This window comes from Prunus dulcis, chromosome 1, assembly GCF_902201215.1.
Source record: "Prunus dulcis chromosome 1, ALMONDv2, whole genome shotgun sequence".
Lineage (NCBI taxonomy): Eukaryota > Viridiplantae > Streptophyta > Magnoliopsida > Rosales > Rosaceae > Prunus > Prunus dulcis.
Genome location: NC_047650.1, coordinates 33,644,432 through 33,668,078, shown reverse-complemented (window position 1 = coordinate 33,668,078; position 23,647 = coordinate 33,644,432). Strand labels below are relative to the sequence as shown.

General features: G+C 38.2%; 4 protein-coding genes across 5 annotated transcripts; 1 reads left to right on the top strand and 3 right to left on the bottom strand.

Annotated features, from left to right (window-relative positions):
• Window positions 1–1,334: 1,334 nt before the first annotated feature.
• Window positions 1,335–2,876, bottom strand: LOC117615059 (uncharacterized protein At4g06744-like). Its single transcript, XM_034344053.1, has one exon. The coding sequence runs from the start codon at window positions 2,854–2,856 to the stop codon at window positions 1,462–1,464; it is 1,395 nt and encodes a 464-aa protein (XP_034199944.1). The 5' UTR covers window positions 2,857–2,876; the 3' UTR covers window positions 1,335–1,461.
• Window positions 2,877–4,319: 1,443 nt separating this feature from the next.
• LOC117615376 (probable WRKY transcription factor 7) lies at window positions 4,320–8,844 on the bottom strand. 2 transcript variants are annotated; one of them, XM_034344449.1, is made up of 4 exons: window positions 8,681–8,844; window positions 5,820–6,593; window positions 5,583–5,708; window positions 4,320–5,343 (listed from the first exon to the last, which is right to left on the bottom strand). In XM_034344449.1, the coding sequence occupies exons 1-4, from the start codon at window positions 8,707–8,709 to the stop codon at window positions 5,181–5,183; spliced, it is 1,092 nt and encodes a 363-aa protein (XP_034200340.1). In that variant the 5' UTR covers window positions 8,710–8,844; the 3' UTR covers window positions 4,320–5,180. The 2 variants fall into 2 exon arrangements, with proteins under 2 accessions (XP_034200340.1, XP_034200339.1); XM_034344448.1 differs by lacking the exon at window positions 8,681–8,844 and having other exon boundaries at window positions 5,820–7,057.
• A 4,565-nt stretch (window positions 8,845–13,409) lies between these two features.
• Window positions 13,410–16,786, top strand: LOC117615254 (low-temperature-induced cysteine proteinase-like). Its single transcript, XM_034344308.1, has 5 exons — window positions 13,410–14,003; window positions 15,102–15,337; window positions 15,434–15,574; window positions 15,792–16,244; window positions 16,335–16,786. The coding sequence occupies exons 1-5, from the start codon at window positions 13,508–13,510 to the stop codon at window positions 16,425–16,427; spliced, it is 1,419 nt and encodes a 472-aa protein (XP_034200199.1). The 5' UTR covers window positions 13,410–13,507; the 3' UTR covers window positions 16,428–16,786.
• A 3,068-nt stretch (window positions 16,787–19,854) lies between these two features.
• LOC117615255 lies at window positions 19,855–21,865 on the bottom strand. Its single transcript, XM_034344309.1, has 7 exons — window positions 21,574–21,865; window positions 21,411–21,464; window positions 21,194–21,325; window positions 20,992–21,100; window positions 20,862–20,903; window positions 20,708–20,764; window positions 19,855–20,629 (listed from the first exon to the last, which is right to left on the bottom strand). Exons 1-7 carry the CDS (start codon window positions 21,714–21,716, stop codon window positions 20,024–20,026), a joined length of 1,143 nt encoding a protein of 380 aa, XP_034200200.1. The 5' UTR covers window positions 21,717–21,865; the 3' UTR covers window positions 19,855–20,023.
• Between the last annotated feature and the right edge of the window lie 1,782 nt (window positions 21,866–23,647).

Genomic DNA, 23,647 nt, shown 5'->3' with positions numbered 1-23,647 from the left:
GACTGGCTTTATTCGAATTAAAATGCATATGTTCAAATTTTTTTTTTTAGTACAAGAGGAAGGGGGGTTTCTCAAATACATACTGTGAAGGTGTCGTGGGAGTTCAAACTTGAGATCACCGATCTACAAGTAAATGCACTTTTTCATTGAACTAGACTCCGTTGGCATGTTTAATCTTTTATCCGAATCTATAAATACATGTGCTCGATTCTATAAATACATATGTTCGACTCTTTTTTTTTGCCCCAAGATAATGGAACATGGAAAAATATTAGAATTGTAGAGTTTTCAAATCAAAGGTAGAAGTTTTGAATGCATATAATTGATGAAAAGGAAAACGCAAAAATCCCTACTTAAAATAATGGGGGCCGTGCGATAATCCAATCCATAACACTCTAAACAGGCCCAGACATATTCATAGATTTTGGATAGCAGTTCAAAAACTTAGTAGGACTACAAATTTGGGCCTACTGAACATGTGCAAGAAATAAATCCGGTTGGGTCTCCCCATTGACCCATAGCCAAGAATTTTATTTTTGAAATTTAGAATTTCTGCCTCCCTTATCCCCCACGACCGTTTTGAGTGCTCCTTACCTTTCTGAGTTTCTTTCTGGTGACACCTGATAAAAAAGAGATTCTCAGTTCCATCCTGAGCCTCATCTTAGAAGCATTGGGATTTTTTAAAAGTAAAATTCAACGATAGCAATGAGCCAAGTGATGGCGAAGTTGGATAGAAGGCCAATCAGAGTGTGTGAATGATCATCCACTTGCTATACGCAGTGCAGCTCTCCATTAACAAATGATTAGTATAAAAGTGACCAATGGCAAGGCTGTCTTGATATATTATTGTACATGCTTGATCAGTTTTAAAATTTCATGAGATATATGAGTTCATTGAATCGTCTGTCTTACCTCATTCAACTAGAGGACATCTCTTACCTACCAGCACTTAGCTCAAAAAAAGAAAAGAAAAAAAAGAGGGGTTCCCTGAGAAAGTGACATAGCTCAGGCCTTGCGGGTTCTTCTGGAACTGCAACAGAGCAAGGCACCCTGTTTTGTCTCTGTATGGACAGATTTTGGGACCATGGTTTTTCAAAAAAGCACCTTTTCTTCTCTGGTATTTATGATCCCCACTATAGATGGTTAGGTTACTTTTCACCTAGCTAGTATTCTGTTGTTTGTTTTTCCATACACACACATGTGACTATACGACTATAATCTCTGACTTCTTATTTTCAGTTGTTAATTCACAGCAGACCATGTTTGAATTAGCTGATGATGTTAATGCAAATTCATTATCCATGGAATGACTGAAGAGTTTAGGATTGCATATCTAGGAAAACATCTCATTCTCCTATTACAAGTAAAAGAATTACTGACCATGCATACAAAGTCTTATGAAAATTCCATATTACAAGTTAAAAAAATTCAAACCCTTGTCTTGGAGATGAGCAAAGGAGGTCAAGGTGGGGGAGCCACTTGAGGAAGTAGAGGAGCAGAAGAACCAAAATGAGGAAACTTACAGGGAATGTAAGTATAAGATCCCATGTAGGGACAGAAACTTGGGTGTGCAAAGAAATCTGCACATTCTTCAATTGATTTTTGGAATGGAAGATCAGGAATGCAGTTGTTCCTAACATCAAGCACTCCTCTACCAATCAACATTCTACAAAGAGGTCCAACATTTGTGAAATAATTATCAGACAATGATAAGTTTACCAAATTCTGCAGCCCACAGACCACCTCTGGCACCATGCCATACAACAAATTACCAGCAAAGTTGAGCTGCTCCGCATTCTCCAGGCAAGCCAGAGAGAATGGCAAAGGGCCAGTCAATTGGTTATTGCCTGCATCAAACACTATGGCCTCCTTTAGTAACCCAATCTCATAAGGCAGACAACCTGTTAACTGGTTATTTAGGAGCAGAACTTCAGTCAGAGCAGAAAAGGCTTTGGAAATGCCTGGTGGAATTGGGCCCATGAACTTGTTGTTTGCTAAGGTGAGAAGAAGAATATGAGAGCTACCCAAATTATCAGGAAGCTTCTGCATGAAATTGTTGTTGTTAATGAAGAGGGCATCAAGGTCCTGAGTGAATATCTGAGGTGGAACTGACCCAGTGAAAAAATTGAACCTTATGTCCAAGAAAGTGAGGCTGCTCATCCCAAGAACAACGCTGGGAAAAGGACCAGAGAATTGGTTGTTACTTAGGTCAAGCTCATAGAGATAGGGGAGCTTGGCAATGTTGGCAGAGATGGTGCCAGAAAAATTGTTGGAATTTGCATGGAAGAGGGCAATATCAGGGAGTTGGTCAAGAAACCCATCAAGTGAAGAAGCACCAAGTTGAAAACCATTGAAGTCAATGGAGGCCAGGGCAATTGCAGAGCTGTTGTTTGGGGGGTTGTCGCAATAGAAGCCTCTGTAGCTGCAAATATTGGAGCCTACCCAAGTTTTGGTGATGCCTAGAGGGTCTGAGGTGATGGTGAACTTGAATTTTTGGATAATTGGGTACACTATTTCAAGCTTTTGATCTGCAAACACAAATTCTTTTGTGTTTGGTAAATCTGGAGGTGCTTTTGGTGGGCTTATTTGCTTTCTATTGCCTCTATCTTTGCTGCCTCCCCTATGGTGGCCACCTAAAACAAGCTTGAGGGTTTCTTTGTGGGTATGGTCTGTCACAGAGTAGGCAATACTGAGACAGGTTAGTAGAAAAAAGAAGCTTGAGATTGAAACTAAAGCTCTGGTGGGAGCAGAGCTTCTCATTGTTTCCTGTGTTGAACTGTATTTGCTTGTTTTCAGAGGTTTTTCTAGAGCAAAGCAAAAGGTGGCAAAGGAGAGCAAATTGAAGGCGGCACTCATTGCAAGGGTTTTATGCTCAATCATGAACACTTTTTTTTCTTTTCTTTTCATAACTAATAATTTAACCTAATTTTTATTATATTATGAAAACTGGATAAGATGCAAAAGTTAATTATTATGTGCTCTATGAAGCACTAATTCAACACTCGAGACTTGTTTTACTCTCAAAGTCAAAAACTGTTTAATATTCATGAGATAACTCTGGCCTTCTTTATCCTTTTAACGTTAAGTATCTAAAATGAAAACAGTTAAGCAATACAAACATGAAACGTAGCATGGATCTTCCCGGACCCTCAATCCACTACTGTCAAAAGAAATAGAATAAAGCCAAAGCATAGCTTCAGAAGTCAAGGTTAATGCAGAGCGTGTTCATTTCAAATTATATAATTAATTTTTCATCGCTGAGAAAGAAATAGAAAAATCTAATGCAAAAGAGGGTTCTGTTTCTTTCATTATTTTCTGGCAGCCTGCCACAGGTCTTATCCTTCAGGAGCCGGTTTACAATTGACCTACCGACACCCATTAGCTTGTGGGGGCCTAATGCACGATTAGCTCAAACTAGCATCAAGATTTGCTCATTCTGATACCGGCAGCTTAATGTTATATTCAAAGTTTCTGTTCTTGATCAAAATCGATATGATATTTTATTTTAATTTTTTGGTTCTAACCGAAGTTAATTTACGTGACATTCTTACCATTCAGATGAGGAGCATAACAAATTAACAATGCCATATATGTTGAAGAACAAAAAATGTGGGGATAAAGCTAACGGGTATAGCCTAGTAGAAAAAAAATATTGACTTGCAAATAAGAGGTCTTAGATTTGAACCCTCATTACATCTTAATAGTATGTGTGTGAGAAATCGTCGTTCCCTTTAATTTAGATTATGGCTTGTACTAAAAAACATGTAGGGATAAATATTGTCTTCGTTGTTACAACGGAAAAGGTATTTAGAATTTCATGTTAAATAATTTCAAACCAGAAGAAGTGGCCCCGGGTTTGGTTATCTTTAATGGAATGGAACATGGGCTTCTAAATTTGGTTTGGTGATAGTGATATATATCTCTGGAGGTAATCGAAAGCAGGCCTGAGATATTTCCCAGGTTAGCCTGGTAATATGGGCTTCTTCTGGGCCAGCCAGCAGAAAATTTGTTTGACCAAAACTAAAAAGAAAAAGGTAAAAATATGCCTGCCTTTTTCATTAGGTACAAACTTTGGCATAACTTCAAAACCAAGCTGGCTTTTAGCCCCAAAACCACAATACGGAGCAAATTAAAGAAGCATGAAAAGAAGCAAAGTTCTCCACCGAACTTGAAACTGAAAACCCTTCCAAATGTGAGCAAAGGTTGGAACAAATCATTTGACCTAGAGCAACGTGTTTGACCAGGAATTCAAACAAATCAAGACATTTTTGCCATTATGCTTTGATTTGAGAAAGCAACACCCACACCCACAGTGAATGTGTGACCAAGAAATGTTGGGATCATGCTTCGATTTGAACATAAACAAAAGACAACCTATCAACACCCCCCAACCGACCACATTGACTTGGCCAAATATTTACCAATTTAAATGGGTCACCGATGACCTCTCAACAGAACCCAGAGCCCAACATTTCAAGATTCTGCAACAAAACCAATTATAACCGAGAATCCATGAAGGCAACTTCGATGAAAAATATGGGAAATTAACACAATCTTTAGGCACCACCTGACAGCACAAAATCACAAACATCCCAAAAGTCCTCATCTCTCTCTCTCTCCACACACAACTTGCCATTACTAAATTGGGATTAGGGCTCAAGTTGTCAACTGTCCCATGCAAACCTCTTTCCATATAAACTACTGTCTGCCCATGCATTGGCTGACCCTCAACAATTGTATAGTGGGAATTGGAACAAGTAAAAGTGGGCATCCTCGGCAAAATCCACCATCATATATATTAAACATTTCTAATGCGTATATAGGCACATCATTAAATATAAATATAAAACCCACTAGTTAGCATGATTGACTTCCCACCAAATCCATCATCTCTAAGCCTATCCCTCTATATCTTCCTCTCTTTTTTTCTTTTTTCTTTTTTTAATTTTAAATTTCTAAAATATAAGGTTCTAAATCAGCAAAAGAATAAATCCAAATAATAAAAAAAGAAAAAAGACGAATCTAGTTTTGTATAGGCAGCTAAGGCGTACCCACTAATCCTCTTGGAGACGGTGCAAAGCAAATGAGCGTTGACTATTGTGTGGACCAAACATATAATTTCTTTGCTTCTTGCAATATTTAATACAAAAGGAACATTTTGATCCGTTGGATGAGTTGACTTAAGATGATTCGAGGACGAGATCAGGCGTTGGATCCGTGACAGTGTGGGAGTGATTGTGATCACCTTCGTAGGTCACAATCAGCATGGTTGGATCGTCTAGAGCCCGCTCCACGTGCTTGCGTGCAAGGCAGCCTCTCTGGCTACTGCACTTGTAATATCCTCTGCATTGTGACAAAAGCAATCAGACATTCAGAAAACTCAGCGGCTACGTTACTCAATTTATTGATTCACACAACTTAGAAAAACGAGTTGAGTGTATCCAATGTCAAATGTGATATTCACTCAAATTACAACATTCAAAGAATAATATTATAATTTAAATGTCACACAATAATTACCCTTAACAATCAATTCGAAGAAGATGAATGAATGAATGAATGATTGAATGAGAATCTTATACCTTGGATGAGGGGAACCCTTGATGGGTTTTTGACCGTACTTTCTCCATGAATAATCATCCGGTGGAATATCAGCCATTTTCATACTAATTGCAGGGACTCTGACCACTCTTTTCACTTTTGATTTCCTGATAAATCCAAGCAATACAAGTTAAAAAGTCGCAATTTTGAACAAATCCCACATTGAAAAAACTAAAACCAAATTGAAAAATCATGATGATTGATGACCATGGACCAACCTTTTCTTGGAACAGTGGCAGCGCCCAGAAGATGAGCCGCACCTGAGAGCTGCAACATCGTCCATGGAATTGCACTTCCTCTTCAACGAAGAAGAGGAAAGAGGAGGCTTGCCCGAGGACGACTGTGACATGTTTGTGAACTGAAACCCAGAAGACATTGAATGCTGCACAGAACCCTCAGCATCCCCAGTGGTTAAAGAAGACATATATGAATTGGCAGCGGAAATCGAAGGTGAGGGTGAGAAATTGATGGTGGTAGGAGCATCCAGCTTTCTCTCAGCGCACCCAACACTCTTTGTCAACACAACAGGCGTGGTTTTCAGATGGGGATTGTGAGGCAGAGGCGGTAAACGCACACTTGGTGTGGGGCAGTAAACCTTGAAAGCAGAGGATTGCTCTGTTTTGAAACCAGGAGGTTGATCTGTTTTTGGGTTATGGGGTTCTTGAATTGAAGGCCTTGGGATTTGGGTCTCTGTTTTCTGTGGCGGCGGTGGGGGTGGCGGTGGCGGAGATGGAGTGACAGGAGCTCTTCTGAACCGAGCGTGGCCGGTTCTTCCTTTGTCCAGTAATGAAATGACCTTCCTGAACTTGTTCACGGCCATGTCTGCAACAGCTTTGTACTCTGTAGCGGCTTCAGGGTTTGATGAGGAAGAAAAAGAAGAGTCTTGGAATTGGTGGTGGTGTTGCGAAATCAAGCTTATGAACTTCTCGACGCTTTGAATTCCAGCTGAGGCCGCTTCCTTCACAGCATTCTCTTCCATTTGCGCTGCAAAACTGTCAATAAATCCCATCATGAGCTCCACAGCCATTTCTCGTCAACACGGCATGAAATTGGTTGTGAATTGAAGAAAGACAAGTAGTTTCAAAACTTGAAAGCTCAACGGAATGAAATGTAAATATAGAGATTTGGTGTGATGACGAGAAAAGCAAAAACAAAAGAAAGAAAAAAGCAGAGGAAAACAGAGAAAAAGGGCAAAAGATTATTCGAGTCAAACTGATGATGCCCTTCCTCATAAGGCTACAAGGCATTGGCTCTCTCTGCTCTTCATCTGCCGTCAAACATAGGGGCCAATGATGTGGCTCCACGTGGCAAAGTTCTGGCAGGGCATTGAACTGCTTGGAGACCGTGTATAAATGATGAGAGAGAGATAAGGTCAAAAGGCTGGGATTAGCCGTTGGATCGCTGACTGAACAGAGAAGGGAAATCAGAGAGACAGAGAGAGGGAAAGGATTAATTGGAGACAGTGAGGTAGAGTTGACCTTTTGCTGCTTTTAATGCAAAAAAAGTCATTAGAGTGAGGTGGTGGGGTTGTTCGGCCGGAAAACAAAAACAAAAATTTTAAAAAAAAATTATTATAACTTATGAAAAAAATAATAAAAGAAAAGAAAAAGTGGTCGGGTGTGGGACCACAGGGTTTCGACTTTAAACAGACACTGGAAGCTGCGTCAAAGCCCCAACCCTCAAGTCACATGGGATTCTTCTTGTCATCAACGACAATAAAACCAAGGTCCAATATCCGTTTGATTTAATCTTAAATCTATTTGGAACCGTTGATACTACTTTTCACCATGGCATACGTGTTATGGTTTAGTCGTGTGAGTTGTAGATACATGCGAGTCCTACAATTGAGTTTAAGTGCGCATCAACAGTTATATACATATCACGCATTCATCGCACGACTAATTCTAACGAACTACGAATTTTTAGTTGAGAAGTAATCAACAGTACTAGGAATAATTTTTGTTTTGCTCATTGAATCTCGACCATTCATGTCTAATTTTAACTGACTGCGATGTGTGTACATGGCAGATGCTTTGTTAACAAACCTTGAAAAAGTTTTCATTGGCAAATAACAAATGGGGAAGGGGAATCAGACCAGAAGAAATAGGGATTCTACTTTCTTTCCAATGTGGGCAATGTCCCATTATTTTGGTCAAACATTCTCTTTTTTTATAGGGAATTCAAACGTGCAATAGTATATTTTCATAAATGATGGAGTATTGTTCAGGAAATTTGATTCATTCCACTTTTTTTTTCCTTATAAAAAGGTAGAATGGTCCCAATGTAAGGTTCTTGCCTAAGTTCGAAGAAAAATCTTTGTATTCCCAGCCAATAATGTTATGCCAAGTAAAAGTGTTATCATATGTTTTATAGCATTATTAGCAAGGGATATCAAAATAATGTTATTCCTGTTTCATAGAATTCTATCTTCAATATTAGATAAATCATTCAATTCATTCATATAATTATTGCCGTGACCTTAAAAACTCATATTTATATCTCTCTTTCATTCATTTTTGTGTTTGTGTGTGTGTCTTATTTTATTTCGTCTGCCTCAAAAGCCAATAGATTCGAAATATTGATGTACAAAAAGACCATGCGACCTAATTTAGAGTAGAAAGGAGAATTCTATGACGTTGCGAACCCACTTAGACGACCTTTATTTACTTTATAATATTGTATAGGGTTTGATTGTAGGAGCACCTCTTTCTCTGGCTTGTGGACTTTTTATTGATGAGATTATTATTTCATAATTCAAGCATGAAACTTGCCTAATCTCCTCCGAGGATTAATCTTTTAATAAACAACTGGCAGCCATTGGATAACCAATTACTGCTCCCGCTTTTATTATTGTTGTTGTTATTGTCATTATTATTATTATTAAAATGTTGTTAATGTCTAACTTAGTGTTTGTTTTCTTTAATCACTCAAACCAATCCCAGCACTAGGTTGCTACGCCAAGTAACCCATGAACCTCAATTACTTTAAAAATATGATTCAATGCACCCAAAAAAAGAGTAACCCATGACCTTAATAAATAAAAATAATGAAAAGAAGAAAATTAGAATGATGAAGTCACCTGTTTGGACGAATAACTAGAGTATCCATTTGACCAGCTTCTGGTTTCGCCTTTGGACGAAGAACTAGAAGATTTTGAAAGTGCTTGAGGATTCTGGTTTCATGAAGAAGACGAAGTTGGTAGAGAAATGAGCAAAGCAAAGAGTGCAAGATATAGAAGAGAGAAATTGTAGGAAATGGGAAAATGAGTAGGATGTATATATATAAATATAAATACGCGTGGCATTGATATGGAAAGCAGAAAGCTGTAGTCAATGGGAGGTCAATGAAAGGTTTGATTTATTTAATTTGTATGTTAGCGAGAAATTTCCATGAAATATGCAATGTTTTAAGGTTGATTTGGAGGCCCCAATTTTTGACTTTTCCTATTTAGAGACGTTAATTGGTGAAGACTTTCCGATTTGGGATCCATGGAATTGGCTTAAACTTAGCGTCCTGCCCAATTATTTAACCAATTATACAAGATTTGGGTTTAGACGTCAGCTCAAACTCAAAGACTTATTTTTCTTAACTTCAAGCTGAATATTTTCTACGTAGTTATTGCATGCGTGAAGAACTAGGGCTCCTCTGCCTATGGCTATGATGGCTATGGCTATTGGGGGGCCTATGTGTTTTGTTTGATTTTTGGACGCGTTAATTAAAGTCAATTGCCTCCTCCTCCACTTCCACTATAGAACAAAGTGCACCAATTAAAATGGAGATTCATGAGATGAGGAGTTGCAGAGAAGCTTCCTTCTTCTCCACTATTATAGATTTGGATTGGACCAATACAACGTGTCTGCTACAACATAATGCATGCATATATGGCTAATTTTTATATACGTGTAATTGTATGCCACCTTCTCCACAGTTTTCATAAATTTTTTATTTCGTATAAAAAAAAAAAGGAGGGCGGCGAAGAGAAACTACAACTTTCCATTAACTTTTGAAATTGTGTGTGAAGCATTTAAACCTAATCACCAAATTAACTCCATTCATTATGGTTATTGTATCTAGTTAAACCTAATTCTCTCTCTCATATATATACAAAATCAGAGAGTTTCTAGGCATTTTTATGGTTTATGCCGATCGGCACTGGAAGACAATTTACGGAGAAATTCAACACCGGAAGACACTTTGGATGCACGCATCAGAGACCACGACTTGACTGAACCAAGTTTCTTTGTAAATGGTGTAGTCCAAAATTTCGGCCTTTCTTTGAACTATTTTGTTTTAATTTTAATTTTTATAGTTACTTGTAAAGGTTATGACTTGATTGAAACCTCCGGCACTTTGTAATTGTCATTTAGAATAATGACCTGCCTCTCTCTCTCTCTCTCTCTCTCTCTCTCTCTCTCTCTCTCTAGCTACCAGAAAAGAAAGTCCAATTCAAACTTCATTTGCGGGGTGGTATTTGATTTCCGTGAATAATTGGGATTCACAAGGTATATTATTTGTTTGACCATAAACAAAAGCCAGATTTATGTTTGCTATATTCCTTGGTCGATAATTTTCTCCTTTCTATTATTTTGATGTTCATCAGTTCAGAGGAACCCGCGGCCCAAAACCACTAGAAAAAGGCCTCGACGCTCAAACAGCAAGCCCCAGTTCTGAGGCCCAAACTTTCAAGGAATGCCTCCTCTTCATATATTTTTTTTTTTGGTCAAAACCTCTTCATATATTATAGGGACAAAAAAAGGTTCCAAAACCAGCTAGTCATGCCCATACAGAAACGTGACGTTTTGTTGCCTTGTGGAATTATTGATAGGCAAGGACTGGAGATTGAGAGGCAACTGGAGATAAGAGGCACATGCACACAACCCACTCATCAACATCAACATCATCATCATCATATCACTACAATTTACAAAACTCATGCCTGCCAAGTGGTTCATAATAAGCTAACCCACTACTCCAGATTCTGTGTTGAAAACTCCCTTCCTCTCCCATACCAATTATATATAAAAACCAACAAATTAAAAATAAATACAAAAAACTCTGGCGAAAACTACTTCTTAAATATTCTTATTATTGTAATTCGATGAATGTCTTATTGTACAATAGAAGAAAAAAATTCAAGAGGAGTGAATAAGAAGAATACTTGTTGGTCTTAGATATGAGAAGATGCTGCCAAGTGAGAATGTCAAGACTCAAGAAGAAGCTGCCAAGGAAAATGATTTGGGACTGTCGACTATTGCACAACTGATAGGGAATTAATTAGTTGCTTATATTGCTCCCCTACTTTTTTTTTTTTTTTTTTAAAGTTTGACTAGGCTATTCCATAACACAAGTGTGGGCTGATTATAATTTCGGCCCTCACCTTTTTAAATTTTTTATAATATAGTTTGAGTGGGCCATAACACATGCGGGTTGCTTTTAAGTTTGGGTAGGCATGAGTTCACACTATCGTATGGGCCGTGTAAGAATAGCTTTGCTTACATATATAAGGGTTTTTTTTTTTTAGTGAAAAAAATTGGGGTAGGCAGCTGCATATCATGTCCTTGCTATAGGAACGCCACTGAGTACCTCAACTCACACACAAATGGCAAACTAACTTAACTGACAAAACCAGTTGACATATTATACAAAAAATCATATACAGCTTATTTGGAGAGAAAAATATAAAACTAGCTATTTGTCTTCTAATTAGTTCTTAGTGTGTTAAAATTTTATAAGAACCAATTTGAAAATAACAAGTGATTAGTTTTGAATTTTTCACTCCAAATAGACTCTATAAAGGTTTTGTATATAGTAACATGCTAAAATTGGTTTATTAGTGAAATCCTCATTAATTAATTAATTAAACCTTTAGTTGTGGCATTTGAAACCAATTAAGGTAGCGCGAACTCTTTTTTTTTTTTTAAATTAAAGGTGCTACGAATATCATGGTCCCAACCCAAACCATTGGAGTGAAAAACAAGTGATTGGACCAATCAACTTATATAATCCAATCCAAACTAATATTTAGTAATGGACAAGCAGCTAGAGGAGAGATGAGACGAAACTCTCCCAGTGGTCCAGAAATATTCAAAGTGCTTTTGTGGATGGAGATCACAGCTTCAAACGCACTTTCATGTATGATGTGCCCTCCTCCTCCTTCATAAATCTAATTGTTTAATAATAATATTGAGAAGTTTATGAATCCGTATTAGAGACCCCCTCATTATAATCTTTCATTATAGCCTCCTTGTCGAGGACTTTATTTACCATACAGTTACACGATGGGGCAAGCGAGATTGAGTTTGATTTATTTAGGCAATTGAGAGCAGAGTATGGTGGAATTTGTTGTGTTAGGGGGCTGCTCCGCTAGGTTTAAAATATAGAATAAATTTGCATATTTTGGACCCCTATGCCCTCCACATTTGTCGAACGAATCTTTATGTTTCTTAATTTGTCACGTCTCATTTTGTAATCATAAATAAAGTAAACATAATTTGATCTGATCAAAGATAATCGCACACGCAAACTGTACCTGTACAACGAATCTAACGCCCTTATTCCCTTTATTACTTTCCTAAAATAATTCATAGTAATTGTTTTTTGTTTTTTTATTTATAGTAATTGTTAAGAATATGTGAACCAAACAAACATAATTTGTTTTCCTTTTCATTTTCTGGGTCTAAAAGTCGTCAGATTCTTTCCATATATTCTTGTCTTCGTCAAGCAAGGCTCCTACAGTGCCCACTTGAGCCACTTACGTGTCGTGCGTGGGTATTGTATTTGTACCGTCGCAAATGGCCCACACAGACACAGTAGCAATTAACCTCTTTGTATTTTCTCAATTAATATAGCTGACCCTCTAAATCATCACATCACATTAATTCATTTTTTTATTTCATTTTTTAATGGGATGTAGGATCGTAATTAATAAGAGTTTGAAGATGGGCAAATTCCTTTTGGGTGCATGCATTACATGCGTCACATATTATATTAATATTCCAAATCAAATCATTATTTTCCACAATCATAGTTTTCAATTTTGTTTGCCCAACCCTAATGTTTTTATTTTTATTTTATTTTATTTTCCCAAAACAGCACAGCTATCTAAACACCGAGGTCGAAACCCACCAAGTGACAAGTCATCCAAGATAATAGAACCAAGCCAGGCTGGACCATCATCAAAATAACAGACCCCTAAATTAAAGAAAAATTTAAAGAATAAAAAGTTGATAAAAATGAGTTTAATGAAGAAAAAAATAATTCTATTAAAAATTTGAAAAAGGAAATAAAAAACTACAAGCGACGTGACCCAATGCCGAGCTGATAATGAAAGAGAAGGAAAAAATGGGCGCAAGCGACATGAAAAGTCTCTCCGATCTTTTGGGTAGGTCCACCGCAATTACAACTGGACAAATGGATCAGTCTCTTTCCGACAGTCTCCAACTCATACGACGCTATAATACGAAACAACGCACCAAACCAAACTCTGTCTACGTGGCAATCCCACCACCTTTTAGTAACTCTTCTCTTTTACCACGGTCATCCCCCTCAGTCAAAGGTAAAAAAAAAAGTTGTTTTTAACCGCGGTCAAAATTATATCTCATCTACATCGGCTCCCTCGGCTCACAGCGATTGGCAGTGGGTTTGCAATTGGGCTCCATCTGCAGCCTATCATATCTCATCCAAATGGGCCCCACACTCCTTGTTGTTTTCGTCACATCCACTTTCTTTCTGTGTACAGAGTATTTCCTTTTTTCAGAAGAGTAATATCAAATTATAACAACTTCTATTTTTGTATTTATGTAATTTTTCCCTTTATAAGCACCCCACCACATCGCCACTTTCTCGTACACATTCACTTCCTTCACTCTGTTTCTCAGCAAACAAACACAGAGAGCACAGCAAAAACATGGGACCGTACAGATCGTCGTCGACCATGGCGGTCCTCCTCTTCGCGATCTTCACCCTGTCGTCGGCTCTCGACATGTCGATCATCTCCTACGACGACAAAAACGTCGTCGGAGAGTCGAAGTCGAGCTGGAGGACTGACGAGGAGGTGATGTCAATATACGAAGGGTGGCTGGCCAAGCACGGCAAAGCCTACAACGGATTGGGGGAGAAGGAGAGACGGTTCCAGATCTTCAAGGACAACCTCAGGTACATCGACGACCACAACGCTAAGAACCTCAGCTACAAGCTCGGTCTGAACCGGTTCGCCGATCTGTCCAACGACGAGTACCGGTCCACTTTCCTGGGCACCAAGACCCGCGCTCAGAAGAGGAGGCTCTCCAACCGGAACACCAAGAGCGACCGGTACGCGCCACGTGTCGGCGACTCGTTGCCCGACTCCGTTGATTGGAGGAAGGAGGGCGTAGTCAACCCCATCAAAGACCAAGGGAGCTGCGGTAAGTTTCAACTTTCCTACTCTGTTTTTTTATTTTTTGTTACTTCTAGTATTTATTTAATTTTCCAATGCTTGTTAGTATTTTTCGTTATAAAGTCATAGTCTAAATTAATCTAATTTATGAGAAGGGAAATTAGAACTTGTATGTTAAGGTGCAGACTCCTTGTTATGGCCAATTCGCTTAATTTACGTCTACCTAATTTTCATGAGTTGATAATTAATCATTGACGTTTGGTGATGTTGCGTGGTCATTTTCCCTTAAGACTTTTGGGCTTGCTTGGTGATAGAGCAAAGGTATGTGATTAGGGAGTAGTTGACTTTGATAATCTGATTGGTTGTTTGCTTAATCAGAGGGTTTTGGCTTAAAAATCATGTTTTGGTTAGTTCTATACATATGACCAGCAATCAGAAAAATAAACGCAATAGCTAAATGATAATGAGCAATATCAGTCAGCCATAAACTTTGTATTTGTGGATTAAATCCCCTTAGAAGAATTAGAATGGCAGTTCCTGCTCTTTGAGAGGTACCAAATAAATGACTATTTGAATCGGGGTTTTGAGCATAAAGATTCCACTCACCTGTAAAAACGTGGATTCAATTATACCGCGAATAATAATTGGTGACGAGGCTGACAGCTGAGCCGTAGGCTTTCAGCTGGACCTTGAGAACATGCGGATCATGCAGTTACCAGGACTTCCAGGAGTTTTGGCCCGTGGGGTTACTAAATCTCTGAGTAACTGTGACCATAGGATCTAATTCGAATATTGCTTACTGTATATTTCGGAATCTGACGGAGGAATCTTGTTGCCTATGGCTGTTCTTGTGACCAAGGATTCTTCCTGAGCTTTTTGCTGAGAGCTAATTACGCCGTGTGCCCACAGGGACCTCGCAATGCTCACGCTTGTGGGCCCCTGGCTTTTATTAATAGCGACCCACATAGGTCTAAAGCCCAACACCAAAGGCGTAAACAAAAATAGATAACAGATATTCCTCCTAGATATTATATTTGCTGATTTAATGTGAGCTTAATTTAATGATTTAATATTAGCTTAATTTATGTCATTAAGTTAATCATTGAGTATTATTTTTATGTTGAAGGGAGTTGCTGGGCATTCGCTACAATCTCTTCAGTGGAAGGGATTAACAAGCTAGTGACTGGAGATCTCCTCTCACTATCTGAGCAGGAGCTGGTTGACTGTGACAAATCATACAATGAAGGATGCAATGGAGGTCTCATGGATTATGCCTTCGAATTCATCATCAGCAATGGTGGAATTGACAGTGAAGAGGATTATCCTTATAAAGGATATGATGCCACCTGTGACACCTACAGGGTTGGTTTTGTTTTTGCAATTTAATGTTTTAAACAAAAACAGAACAGATGGCTGAAATTTTTGAGCTATATTCTCATACTTTTGTTGTCTTTGCAGAAAAATGCCAAAGTGGTTTCCATTGATGATTATGAAGATGTTCCTGCATACGATGAGAAAGCATTGCAAAAGGCTGTTGCCAATCAGCCAATTGCTGTTGCCATTGAAGGAGGTGGCAGGGATTTCCAGTTATATAATTCCGTAAGTTTTCTTCCCTTTATATCACAAAATCTTTCTTCTACTTGTATGTTGAGCATTTGCATCAATTGGGTTAGCCTATCATTTATCCTGTTAATTATTAACTTACAGACTTTCTTGTCATCGAAGAATGATTAATGTTCTCTTACCAAACTTATGCTGTCTGACAATACGAACGCGAGTGAACTAATTTGTTTCTTTGCTTCAAATGCTATTTCAGGGTGTATTTACGGGACGGTGTGGAACATCATTGGACCATGGTGTTACAGTTGTGGGATATGGAACAGACAAAGGAGTTGATTACTGGATAGTGAGAAATTCATGGGGTGGCAGCTGGGGAGAAGAAGGCTACATCAGGATGGAGCGTAACCTGGGCAACACCGCACATGGAATATGTGGAATTGCAATGGAGGCTTCTTATCCAGTCAAGAGTGGCCTGAACCCCCCGAACCCTGGTCCATCTCCTCCGTCTCCGGTACAGCCCCCATCAGTTTGTGATAATTACTACTCCTGTCCTGAGAGCAACACCTGCTGCTGTATTTATGAGTATGCAAACTACTGCTTTGCTTGGGGATGTTGTCCACTTGAGGGCGCCACATGCTGTGATGACCATTATAGTTGCTGCCCAAGTGACTACCCAGTCTGCAATGTCAATGCAGGAACCTGTCAACTGGTAAGACACCCTAAAATTTTATATGCTCGCATTGTTAGATAGGTTTTAACAAGTTTTTGCTTACATTGTATTCCTTTCTGCTTGCAACAGAGCAAGGACAATCCACTGGGAGTGAAGGCATTGAAGCGCACGCCCGCTAAACCTCACTGGGCAATTGGTGGTGGCAAGAGGAGCAGTTCTTAAGCTTAACATTCAGTGCTTTTATGAAGTGGTAACAAAAGCTAGGAAGGAAGAAAAATCAGGGCACCTTGATATTCTTCTTCTTCGTTTATCATACTTGCTCACTTTCTCATATCCAACATTTAGATTCCAAGAAATGGATAGTTTGTCTGTTATGGAGTATTTCATATGCTGATTTGTATGTATATAGCGCTCTATTTATGTCATGCATTTGAGTTATAGACAAACAGATTGTTGTCAATTACCAATATGTTTTGTAAATTCAGTCATGAATTTGGCATTCGCCTTTATGAAGTGCTTCATTCTGATCCTACTTATTGTACTTCGCTTAATAATGGAACATGATCTTTCATTTGGCCAAATTGTATTTACACCCTTCAAATATCAAATCGCTTGAATTGCAACTAAATCTTCTCTTAACTCTGAATTCTTGACTCAACGTGAGGATAGAAAGACACAAGATTTCTAGTATTTATTTGAGGCACCATATGAATTACAAAAAAACGTCATGCATCACTGATGGTCAATGTCTTCGAATCGTCACGTGGATTTACAATGTGGTAAGGTGTAATGTTGAAGTACTCCGACTTAGGATTGAAACATCTGGACTTGTTCCAGCTGAATTCAGAGACAGCGTTGAGGGGACACCGTCAGAATTTCTGTTTTGCCTCTTTCTTTGTGGATCTTCGAGGTCTCTATTGGTGGAGGTGAAGCATGCCATTCTAAAAGTAACCATCCTCTTCTTCCTCTAACTATAGAAGAGGGTTTTTGCAAATGGCTCTCATGTTGTTGCAAATGCCTTAAGGACTTGCAGCTTGAAAGTGTTGAAGGGGTACAAAATATCACCGTCGAAAGTTCTTCTTTGGAATCATGTGACTCGTGTATGAGATATATTTTTTTTTTAATGAAGAAAAAGGGGGGGAAACCCCAAGACACCAACACAACAATTAACTAGTACTAATCAGACGAGCCTTAACAGCTAACAATGAATCATTAAGCAACAGATATCCAAGCTAGGCAGGACTCTGAGTTTTTATCAAAAATAGCCAAAATTTACCTTATACTTTCATAAATGTCAATTTTTATAAAAACTTTCAAAAATAGCCAAAAACTCACTTAAAATACTCAAATGCCCTCAAAACTAAAACTCACAAAAACCTAAAAAAGCAAAACATGAAAACTGTAATCTATGTTTTCATTTGATTTTAAACATAAAAACTCCCCTATGTTAGTATCTATTGTCTCTGTCATTGGGCTCGAAGCTTTGGTATTATTTGTTGTCGTCAGGCATGTTGATGCTATCACCATTGGAGGCCACGCACAACCCCTTGTTAGCCATATATTGACTTCAAAGTTGCTAATTAGATTCCAATATGAACTTTAACATTGCGGAGATGAATCAATAACTCTATGAGTGCCTTGTTAAATATATAATACAAATATACGGCTTATTAGAGATAATTAAGTAATTAGATAATGGAGATGAAGGAGATCATAGAACAAAAGCTTTGCTTCAACTCAATGTTGGGTGGATGCAGTACTAGGACTAGCTAGGAATCAAGTCATATTCATGGTTCAACTCCTCCAATGATATAACATGGGATCAAACCTTTGTTTTTATATATGTTTAAAATCAAATTGAAAACAAAGATTGCATTTTTTTTTAAAAGTTTTTGTGGGTTTTTACTTAAGAGGGCGTTTGAGTAATTTTAGGTGAGTTTTTTGCTATTTTTGAAAGTTTTTGCAAAAATTGACATTTATGAAAGTATGAGGTAAATTTTGGCTATTTTTGATAAAAACTCCAGGACTCTCCTCAAGATAGCAACAGCCCAGATCCAGATTGTGACTCCAAGTAGCCAACTCACCAGCTACATCATTCCTCTCTCTATAGATATGTTGAAGCTTGATCCTTCGAAACAAATTCATAAGCCTTTTACAGCTACTGACCAGCCCAGCATTAGGATGACAAGCATTCAAAACCTTACTCTGAATAAGAATCACAGCAGTCTCTGAATCCATCTCAATGACAATATCATCTACATTTTTCTCAGCAGCCAAAATTCAACCCAAAAAAACAGACACCACAACTCGCTGCAAGCACTTCTCCCTGGCCTAAATTGACAGCAAAGCCACCAATCCATTGACGCAAATGATCTCTCAGGACCCCTCCAGCACCAATGGCACCGTGTATCGGGAATTTGGTTTGCAGTATACGCATTGTTAAATCTCTTGTTCGGATGAAGGGATCACAAATGTGAAGTGACTCTATCTTTGGCCAAAGATTGATATTTTGCGGTTGGTATTCAGATTATGTTGTACATACATACGGATTAACCACTAAGGTGAAGCTTGGCCAGACAATTTTTATGCCAAATTATGGTATTCATTTTGTAAAATTTTTGCATTGACTCGATTGTTCACTATCTTTTCCAGGCATATGGTTTTATGCCAATTTATGGCATTCATTCTGTCAATATTCATATCAGCACACGTTTAAATCATCTTTATGGAATTGATGTTTCCCTTTCGAATTTTGATTTCATTCAACCAGAATTCTTCTGTTAATTGAAGCCAACACCATGGCTTGAGGGGCACTTCAATATGTAAGTTTGGTTCGTATATTTGTGAATGCATGAGTGGGCAGTAGACCTCGCTTCCTAGTTGTACAGTTGCATTGTTTAATAAACCCACTTGCCTCATTTGTGGAAAAGAAGCCATTCACCTTTTGTTTGGTGAGGAATTTCACCGACATAAATGGATTGGTATTGAAAGTTGCCAACTAAAATGGGTCCAACCCTGTTAAGACTTAAGACTGATGTGGGAATTTCCAAACGACAAGTTGCATAGGCACATAACCAGCATGTTCTATCTATAGGACACCCGAACCACTTGTTTAGACGACATATCGAATGGCCCAAAAGCACATGGAAGGTGCTTCTCCCCATAAGTGATTCTGGAGTATTTACAAAAGTCACAACTTATAATTAGTACCATACTCACTCAAAAAGATGAAGAAAAAAAATCTGTAAGATTGGGGTTTGGGACCATTCATTTTGCCGGGCGGTAGATACCATATGTCTCATGAAAAATCATCTTTGATCTCCAACCCAACAATCTCTTGCCAGTTTTCATCATCAATTTGGTTCTGGGGACCATTCAACATAATGCAAGACCACTCCCCAAAGAGATAGGGATAGGCCACAATAGTCTTACCCCACCCTGCTTCTATCCATCCTATCCCAACGCAGATGGAGCATCATATATAATCAGCAGCAACTAGCTTTAAGGTAGGTAGTTAAGCTTGGACTTGAACCATAATTATGTTTTGATTTGTATGTATCTCTGTAATCATATATTGTCTGAATCCCATATGATTGAAACCAAATTAGGAGACACTTAGAAATGTTCTCATGTTACAGACATTATTGCATGAAAAGACTAATTACAAATATTGTTTTATGAACAAAAGCCCATTTGAGCACAATTAAGCAGATTGAGCTGCAATTTACCTACACAGCCCCAAGCAACAAAACCATCCTTTTGAGCATAAAAATACATTGTGGACTTGTAGGTTTATAATTAATCAAGATTTAGAGCACCTACGTCTTTCCCTTTCTTACAGGTCCAAATCCTAAGTCTACCCCTCCTCCATTTTCCAAACCCAGATTAGGGTTTATGGAGCTGTGCTTTTCTTCTTGAGCTACATCTAAATGACAGGATGACTCTATTTTCATAATGCCACCACTAGCCTTCAGTGTTTGATCTGCACAACTGCTGTTGTTGTTGCTGATGTTGTTGTTCATAAGCATAGCTGTGTCAGGAGCTTCAGCAGCATTATAGGATGGGAAATTGACTGAAGGTAGCTTTGAGAGAAGAGCTCCAAGGCTGCATGAAATGGAGGGTGGAAGAGGTGGAATTGGCCAACGGGGTGATCCTGCTAGCCCATTTTGTGGATTATTCCAGCCAAAATTTATTTGGGTTTCATCAGCCATTTCATTGAACAACCTTTTAACCCCGGTCAATTGGCGTTTGCCATAGACTGATAAAGCTGTTTCTTGACCTCCAATCATCTGGTTATTTGGTTTGAGGATGTAGGGATGTTGGATCGGTAGGTATGGTCTTTGCATGGCAAAAACACCTGGTATGCTCTGGAGGTGGCTGATTTTCCTCTGTATGGTGATTACCAGATTGAGATCTTCCAATATCTGAAAAATCCCATTAGTCAACAATTCAGACTTCGCTGAAAGTTTAAAAGAAAAATGAAAGGAAACGGAGACACACACCTTGTCAAATGAGCCAAGTTGAATTATGCCTTCTCTAACAGAAATGAGTGCAATGGTCTGCAAAAATTCAGAAAAAGAAAAGGACTAGATCAGCTATTAAGAGCTGATGATTTGTGTTAGCTACTTCAGTTTCAAATATTTTGAAAGTAACAACCTGTATGCCTGATTTGAATTGAAACTCCCATGCCCTTGGTTGCTGCATGTAAGAATGGATAAGGGAAAATAAGGAAAATTTTATCCTTGCATTAACTTTGTAAGAAGAATACTGTAGTGAATTTGCTTACCGGTTCAGTGGTTACATTCCAAGAGGAAATGAAGCTGGGGTCACCTTCATTTGGTGTATCTCTGAACACCCATTTATGACTATTATCTGCTGCTACTTTCCCCACTAATCTGCAGGCAATATAATGCAAATTAACCATCCTGGTCACTAACCTCTGTCTAAATTATTTCTTGCCAACAAAATATTAGAGGGTCAATTCTTACCCTTCTCCATAATTATAGACCTCATGGGACATTTTGAAGAAGATATCAGCTCCAAACCTTCCCCTTATGTAACCACTTCCTGCTTGCTCGCATTCATAGAAATCACAGAACCCATCTTCCCAAACAAGAATCCTGAAACCAAAATTCACTTAAAACTCAAAAATCATCAGAATGAGAAACATGGTGTTTTCTCACAATTCTTTGTTAATTACTTTACCAGTTCCTTTTGTTTCCTTTGGAGCGATCAAGAGCACTTCCTCCATAATCCCACCTGCAATGCAACAATAAAAGCAATGTGACTTACTGTAACATAAGCTTTTCATGAGAGTAGAATGAAACATGAGCTCTGCTGGTTCTGTTTTTATAGTAAAATTTCTCACTTTGGAGGAGGGTAGTTCCGAGGCAAGATCCTCCAGAAGACAGCATAAACCCACTTGGAAGAATTAGAAGAATCAGAACCTGAACAGAGGCTCCTCAGCGTGTGCTGCAAGAGACAATTAAGCATAGGAAGTCCACTTTCCATTGTCACACGCACACAAATACTCACAGAGAGACAGAGAGAAAGAGGTTTTTAGAGTTAAGCAAGCACACTGTACTCTTACTCTTGTTTCCATCACAATTAAAAGGGAAAGAGCAAACTTGAGATGGGAACACACAACCAATGTCCACGCGCAGACATGGCGTGTTGGGACTTAGGAGAGTAAACCTCCAACCAAACCAACTGTTCAGTGGCCCTTTGAGTTGGTTTCAGGGTGGGACCTGGATATTTACTATTCAGAAAGGAAGAATTATTGACTTCAATAAACCCTATCAGGTACAAAATACCAAAATATCAAATTGTCACAGAAAGTTTTAATCAAATTCCCATCTTGACTCTAAGCTAAATTATACAAAACCCAAACTAGTGTAGGCTAATTAGGAATGCTCAGCTACAATCCTTGGTTTTGTCCTAAAAACTCATCATAATGTCTTGAGCTTGAGCAGCTAACTTTACTTTACTGGTTTGTCTATTTTCTTGCAGTGGTCCTTCAAATCCTAACTGGTTTCCACTTCCATCGCTATAAATTGCACCAAACTTTGTCCTTACAATGGTCCCTCATCTGCAACTGTGATGGATGTTTAATCAACATATAGGGTTAGCTAGATCAAAGTGTACACTGAGACTTTGTTTACTAGCTCTTGCTGCTTCTGTTGTCATGAACAGCAACAAGTAACAGCAAAAACATGTGCTTATCAAATCCATTTTGAGTCCACCTTAAGCTCAATATATAGCAACAATTGCTAGGGTTTATGACTCATCCAGTTGGCTAAACATGATCATGAAGAGAAGCAGTATAATAATTGGAAATTGATATTTTCATAATGTATGTGTCATCATCACCATCTTTGTATGTGATCTGGACCACCTGTCAACTTGGCAGCATAAAGCTTGTAGGCTTGGGTTGTATTTTCATGAAGGAACACGCAAGAGGGTGAGCATTGATCACCATAGCTGCACCAATAGAACCTTTAATTGCCTCTGCCACAGTATACTATTTATCAATGTTCTTAAGTACGGCAACATCATTGATCAAAAAACCATTTAATTACAAAACTGACAGAAAACAACTAAGCAAATGGAAGGTGATTGTTTGTAAAAAATAGCCAACAGCATAATTACATAGCAAAATAAACTTTCAACCTTCATTATCCCAGAATTTCCCTGCAAACCCTACTTTTGAACAGTCCACACCACACACATTTGTGACTTGCCAATTCACCCACCCACCCACCAGAGAAAAGGATGAACCAAATGCATCATCTTCAACAAACAATGAGTCCAACAGAAAATGCTCTAATAACAATCAAAATGGTTTATAGGAAAACTTTCAAAGAAGATAGAAGCATTCATTACAAATGTTATAGATCTCTAGGTAATTATAACTTCAAGATAGAAATTATTATATTGTGCAATAAAGATAAATGATGATCCACCAATGATGCTTTTATAATTAAAGAAACTTTGTTGGTCTCTACTTTATGCTAATGTGATCAGGACTGCAGACCACAAGTATGAAAATACCAAATGAAATCGATTCACATCAATAAAATGACCTTGCGATTTGTTGTTTAGTCCATCGTCTCACTTACACAACAGAAAAAATGATGCTAGTTGAAGCTAAGCCCAAGCTCAAGTTAGTGTTTTATGTTAGCCCAAGCCCAGTTACACAAACCTCTGCTGCTTCTGGCTTTTGGTATTATAAAACACCAGCCAGCCAAAATGACTATAAACAAAGATACTTGACTTGACATGCAATACAATCTCGAGCATTGAGTGTAACATATTTGGATTGCGATTTTCTTGAATTGGCATGTCACTAGTGTAAAAATTATGAAAATTATTTTATAGTAGGTGAAGTGTTCTTTTGTAAAATAAACTCATAATGTCAGGTAATGAGCTTATTAATGAATAAT

Excerpts from the sequence above, each read along its gene's own strand:
- LOC117615059 (XM_034344053.1), bottom strand. The coding sequence starts at position 2,856 with ATGAGTGCCGCCTTCAATTTGCTCTCCTTTGCCACCTTTTGCTTTGCT.
- LOC117615376 (XM_034344448.1), bottom strand. The coding sequence starts at position 6,628 with ATGGCTGTGGAGCTCATGATGGGATTTATTGACAGTTTTGCAGCGCAA. Across the intron at positions 5,709-5,819 it reads TGCCACTGTTCCAAGAAAAG|GAAATCAAAAGTGAAAAGAG; the intron begins GTTGGTCCATGG and ends TGGATTTATCAG. Across the intron at positions 5,344-5,582 it reads AAGGGTTCCCCTCATCCAAG|AGGATATTACAAGTGCAGTA; the intron begins GTATAAGATTCT and ends GTCACAATGCAG.
- LOC117615254 (XM_034344308.1), top strand. The coding sequence starts at position 13,508 with ATGGGACCGTACAGATCGTCGTCGACCATGGCGGTCCTCCTCTTCGCG. Across the intron at positions 15,575-15,791 it reads ATTTCCAGTTATATAATTCC|GGTGTATTTACGGGACGGTG; the intron begins GTAAGTTTTCTT and ends ATGCTATTTCAG. Across the intron at positions 16,245-16,334 it reads ATGCAGGAACCTGTCAACTG|AGCAAGGACAATCCACTGGG; the intron begins GTAAGACACCCT and ends TGCTTGCAACAG.
- LOC117615255 (XM_034344309.1), bottom strand. The coding sequence starts at position 21,716 with ATGGAAAGTGGACTTCCTATGCTTAATTGTCTCTTGCAGCACACGCTG. Across the intron at positions 21,326-21,410 it reads AAAGGAAACAAAAGGAACTG|GATTCTTGTTTGGGAAGATG; the intron begins GTAAAGTAATTA and ends TTTTGGTTTCAG. Across the intron at positions 20,630-20,707 it reads AACTTGGCTCATTTGACAAG|ATATTGGAAGATCTCAATCT; the intron begins GTGTGTGTCTCC and ends GGGATTTTTCAG.